The sequence below is a fragment of the Puccinia triticina genome, chromosome 1A (assembly GCF_026914185.1).
Source record: "Puccinia triticina chromosome 1A, complete sequence".
NCBI lineage: Eukaryota > Fungi > Basidiomycota > Pucciniomycetes > Pucciniales > Pucciniaceae > Puccinia > Puccinia triticina.
The window spans coordinates 3,239,148-3,245,147 of record NC_070558.1 but is presented as its reverse complement, the minus strand read 5'-3'; the positions used below and the strand labels follow the sequence as shown (position 1 = coordinate 3,245,147).

Genomic DNA, 6,000 nt, shown 5'->3' with positions numbered 1-6,000 from the left:
AGTCACCCACAGGGACGTGGGCAAGGGCCACACAGCACGTCTGCAGCCACTAGATCCATGACACCTGGGCAGCTACCACTCAGGCGGGGGTATTGCACCAAGGAGGCTCCCTGCTCGCCTGTGGAGCCATGAGACATGGCTGGGGCAACACGGCTGGGTTGTGAAGGGGCATATTGGACCGGGCCCGCTGGGGCCACAGAGGTATAGATATTGGGTTATAGAGGTTTATTTCTTTGCTACACATGGGTTGACAGGGATGAGAAAAAGGGGAAATACAGGCGAAGCGCGGCGGGGGGGGGGGGGGGGGGGGCACACATGGGAGAAGAGGGAAGGGTGGGGGAACAAGATGCTAGGGGGGCAGGGTGGGTAACCAGATGCAGGGGGTGGGGGTATCACCTACCATCTCAATTTGGCTGGGCGTCCCTTGTTAGCATGTTCAAGGTCTGGTGTGAGGGTGGGGGAGGGGTAAACTTACTGTCGTCGCTTGGCATGCCGGGCCAACGGCCGTTTAAGGATGGCGTCAAACTCATCAGTGTAAAGGATATGTTGGGCTGGGGCAGACGGAAAAGCAAGGAAAGGGGATGGGGTGGTGGTGACGGCGAAGTTGGGTGAGTTCCAATGGTTGGAGTTGCATGGGAACTCAGCTCCTGTGCACGTGCAGGTATCTCTACTTAAAGGTCGGGGTCCCGCCGGTGGGTAACCCGAGGCTGTGTTAATAGCTGTGCGCATAGCCCTAATCAGCATGGCTGTGCAGCCCGCGCAACCGGGAGCTAGGCTAATAGCCAGCAATCCCTGCTCTGTGTCAATATTGTAAGCCTGGGTTCTTCTTTGTATAACTATTGTTGGCTCTGCATTTATATATCACACCTTATCCAACCAGTTTGTCATCCATAGTCAAATGCTTCTCACACAGTATATTTTATCAACTTTGGATTACAGCACATATTCAGAAAAATACACTGTAAAAATGTGATGATAGTAACACTTTTCTTTTTGCATTAAAACTAGCTACCAGCATGAATAAGAGGAGGTCTTAATTTGAATGGGTAATAACAATTAGGAATGAGAGATATATGAAATTATAGCTGTAAAAATTGGTCAGCAAAGTTGGAGGAGTGTATCGGGCGGCTGGACCATGAAGTACAATCGGGATCCTGAGCTCACCAGTCCACAGAAAAGTTGGAAGGGTCAAGAAGTTTGCCATCAAGATTCTTGGCAAGGAATCCAACAGAGTCATTGAGTGGTTCGCCGTCAAGTTTTTCGTCGATGCCAACGTGCTGGTTGCTGGTTGTGTGCTTGAAGTGCCAGAAAGTCCTCCGGCGTGCCCATGATAGGGACCCCATTGAGAGCGCCGCAGGCCTTATGCCATGCTCCTCAGCGCCGCGGATGGCGAGCATTTTTGGTCCAAGCCACCTGTTCCTCGGATGTTTTGTCCCATGTACATAGCGGTCGCCGGCCTTAAACGGCGGGCATGCAAGGTCAATGGCCAGCGTCATCAGGTTGCAGACCGGCCGGCTCGCCCGCGCTGTGCGGCCGGACGCCTCACTCTGTCGCCACTCCAGCGACCGGGGCAGGTTGGCGGCCTGAGGGCGACCCCCTGATGTGGACCTCCCATGTCGGCAGCCTGACCGGCACCACCGCAGCGCAAGAGATTGACGCATGCCTGACCATCACGACAGGTTGGCCTGCAGGACGGGCGACCGGAAGGCACCCAGCGTGGCTTACAACAACCTGATGTGGGTCCTGACGCCACCTGGCCTTGGGCGCCCCGCCCCCTATCACCATGACGCCAAGCTGGCGTCATGTAACGCCCAGCTGGCGCCGCGGCTTTGCCCGATTTGTCTGGGTGTGTAGGTTACATCCATATGAAGTCAGTGCCGCATGGTTCAAAGATGCATCAGCGGTGTGGCGGTGGCATTATTGCCAAGGATATGTACATAGCATGCAGGGCCAAGTCAAGGAAGCCAATGCAAGCTTGCTGGGGGAACTGGAACGTGTATAAAAAGAGGTGCCCTTGAGTTTGGATAATCCCCAGGGTGTCCTCTGCCGCTGTACTTCCAGTGTGCGTTTTTTCCTCACCCCCTTTGCTGTTGCACTTGCACAGTTTGAGGGGCTAAACTCGTTGGCCCCCCTTTGCATAATGCCTTCAATGCGGCGCGCTGGGGGTCATCCTCTCACTGATTTTTAACCCTGCTAGACAGGGATGGACAGTGGGCCACGGTGCATCAGCTTGCTGATGTTAGGTGGCTGGTTGCAGGTTATAGTTGTATTTTTTTGGGGTCAGCCTCAATGCACTCCAAAAAAATCCCAAAAGCACTCCAAAAGTGAGTGTATGGAGTGTGCACTCCAATGATTGTTGGAGTACAGACTATAGTACTCCAAGTCAATTGGAGTGCAGAACCAGGGACTCAAGACTCTTTGGAGTGCACCACAAAGAACACCAGTGGCCAGGAAATGTAATGAGTGCCCATGAGTCTCACTCCATCAGATTGGAGTGCATTCCCCCAGCACTCCATTCCTGATATTTCTCCTCCTCAAAAGGGGGGTGCAGTACTGTGCACTCCAGCCAGAGCTGGAGTGCCTACAACTTCAACCGGGCTATGTGCAAACACACCCCACTTGATCCTCCTGATATCCATGACCGGTACAGACTGGCATTGAGCGGATTAAAATCTCCTCTTAATGACCAGTCTGTACCGGACCGCCGGTCATTGAGGGAAATCACAGAAATCACACCTCTTGATGACCGGTCTGTGCCGGTCATCGAGGGGAGTAACATCTCCTCTTGATGACCGGTCTGTGCCGTTCATTGAGGGGAGTAACATCTCCTCTCGATGACCGGTCTGTGCCGGTCACCGAGGGGACTCACACCTCTCAATGACTGGCGCGGACTGGTCACACCTCCCGATGACCGGCACAGACCGGTCATCAAGGGGACTCACACCTCGATGATTGGTCACACCGGTCATCAAGGCTAATAACACCTCCTCTCAATGACCGGTCATCACCGGTCATCAAGAGGGCTCACACCTCTCAATGATTGGTCAGTCCGGTCATCAAGGGGACTCACACCTCTCAATGACCGGTCATCACCGGTCATTGAGGTGAGTCACATCTCTTGATGACCGGTCAGACCGGTCATCAAGGGTAATAACACCTCTCAATGACCGGTCATCAAGGGTAATAACACCTCTCGATGACCGGTGATGACCGGTCATCAAGGTTAATAACACCTCTCGATGACCGGTGATGACCGGTCATCAAGGTGAGTCACATCCCTTGATGACCGGTCAGACCAGTCATTGAGGAGAATAACACCTCCTCTGGATGACCGGTGTGTACCAGTCATTGAGGGGAGGTGCTACTCTCAATGACCGGTTGGTCTGACTGGTCATCGAGAGGAGGTGCTACTCCCCTCGGTGACCGGCACAGACCGGTCATCGAGGGGACTCACACCTCTTGATGCTCCCAATGACCGGTCGGTCATCAAGAGGGCTCACACCACTCAATGACCAGTGATGACCGGTCATCGATGTGAGTCACATCTCTTGATGACCGGTCTGTGCCGGTCAGGTCATCGAGGGGAGTAACATCTTCTCTCGATGACCGGTCAGACCAACCGGTCATCAAGAGTAGCACCTCCCGTCGGTGACTGGTACACACCGGTCATTGAGAGGTGTTATTACCCTTGATGACCGGTCTGACCGGTCATCAAGAAATGTGACTCACCTTGATGACCGGTGATGACCGGTCATTGAGAGGTGTGAGTCCCCTCAATAACCGGTCTGACCAATCATCAAGAGATGTGAGTCCTCTCAATGACCAGTCAGACCGATCATCAAGAGGTGTGAGTCCTCTTGATGACCGGTCTGTGCCGGTCATCGGGAGGTGTGACTGATGACCGGTCCGCGCCGGTCATTGAGAGGTGGGAGTCCCCTCGATGACCGGTAAAGACCGGTAATCAGGAGTAGCACCTCCCCTTGTTGACCGGTACACACCGGTCATCAAGAGGTGTGACTGATGACCGGTCCGCGCCGGTCATCAAGAGGTATGAGTCCTCTGGATGACTGGTCGTGTGAGTCCCCTCAATGACCGGTCCAGACCGGTCATCAAGAGGTGTGATTGCTGTGGGCACTCCAAAAAAAAGGAGACTTGGAGTGGACCCCAATGCACTCCATTTGGTATTTGCTAGCTGGAGTGCAAAGCCAAAATCCTTCACTGAAAAGGTGGAGTGCTTGGTCTTGCACTCCATTTTTTTTGGAGTGCATCTAGCTGCACTCCCCTATTTTGGTCAATTTTGGAGTACCCAGTTGTGTACTCCAAGAAACATGGAGTGCCCATCTGGGGACTCCATGTTTTGGGAGTACAAAATCAAGGCACTCCAACTTTTTTGGAGTGCTGGCCCCCCAAAGCCAAAAATGTGGAGTGCATGAAGTAAAAGTTTGGAGTGCATTTAGGCTGACCCTTTTTTTGTTGTTGTAAAATTATGTTTTTTTGTTGATTTTGGCATTTGTAGAAGGAAAACCCTTCATGTTTTTTTTTTCTGCAACTTGTAGAGGGGAAACCCTTGATTTTTTTTTTTTTTTGCAATTTTTCCCTTGAATTTTTGTTTTGTGATTCAGAGGATTTAGAGCATCCACCCTTGTCTCTGTAAACCCGCTTTTTAAGGCAGATTTACAAAGTATGTAAGCAATTTTCCACCCTCATTCCCTCTTTAGGGCTCTTTAGCTAAGTAGTTGTTTGGCAAATCTTTAAGGCTCACAAGATTTACCAACGGCTACAGAGCCTCTGTAAGGAAAAATTTGACCAGCCTCCCGACCCTTGCCAAACACAAGTACATACTACACCAACATGCCAAAACCTCTCCACCCCCCACCCCCCACCAAAGAAAAAATAAAAAACGATAATATACAATATACATAACAGTTTGACTCACCGGTCATTGATCAACCAGTCATTGATCAACCGGTCATCAATCAACCGGCCAATGACAGGATGGCCAGCCCGGTCCTTAATCAAGCAGTCATTGGTCAACCGGTCATTGATCAACCAGTCAATGATAGCAATCAACCGGTCAATGATAGGATGGCCGCACATTGATAGACCGGTCATTGGATAGGATGACCGGACATTGATGTGATGACTGGTCATTGAATGATCCATCATCAATAGACCCGTCATAGATGGGATGACCAGTCATTGGATAACACGACCAGTCATTGGGATAACCTAGTTGAAATGATGACTGGTCTTCAGTAGACCAGGCATTGGGTCATTGGCCTATATTCTTCTGAATATGTGGGCTGTGTTGTGCTTAAATACATACAGTGGGTAGACGATTGTATCCACCACACGTTTTTGGACTCTAGAATCTCCCCCCACCAACTTCAAGTCATTCCTTCCAGTGAGATGGTTCAAAATAGGCTTAAAAATATGAATATGATAAAATAAAAATGAAAAAACAAAGTTGTGATTTTTTAAAAAAGTTGAAAAAACACAAGTTTTTCTTGCAAGCTTAATTCTTTTTTTCAGAGAAAGTTGAATAGGCAGAAAGCAAGAGTGGAACATGAAAAGAATGATAATAAATGAAAAAAATGTGACCCAAAAAAGTCTTGGCTTGGTGGGTGGACAATCTGCAGTCAAAATGGGGAAATTACAGTGCCAGAATGCCAGGTATGCTGATGAATGACTCACTGCGCACATCTTTTAAACCACATAGAATCAATTTTTTTCAATTTTTTTACTTATAATCATTCATTTCAGATCTCATACTATCATTTCACAATCTTCAAATTTTTTTGAGAAAATTATTACATTTTTTGGTTTTTTTGTTTAATTTTTCAACTTTGATTTTTGTGTTTATTTTTTCATATTTGTGTTTTGAAGAATATTTTGAACCATCTCACCAATACTAGTGACTTGAAGTTGGTTGGTTGAGTTTCTATGGTCCAAAAATGGTGTGGTGGATACAATTGTCTACCCACTGTACATACATATTTA

At 49.2% G+C, this 6,000-nt stretch overlaps 1 protein-coding gene across 1 annotated transcript; it reads right to left on the bottom strand.

Annotated features, from left to right (window-relative positions):
* Window positions 1-349: 349 nt before the first annotated feature.
* PtA15_1A412 (uncharacterized protein) lies at window positions 350-744 on the bottom strand (the record flags this gene model as incomplete). The annotated part of the gene is made up of 2 exons (XM_053165438.1): window positions 350-413; window positions 476-744. 2 exons carry the CDS (start codon window positions 742-744, stop codon window positions 350-352), a joined length of 333 nt encoding a protein of 110 aa, XP_053016629.1.
* Between the last annotated feature and the right edge of the window lie 5,256 nt (window positions 745-6,000).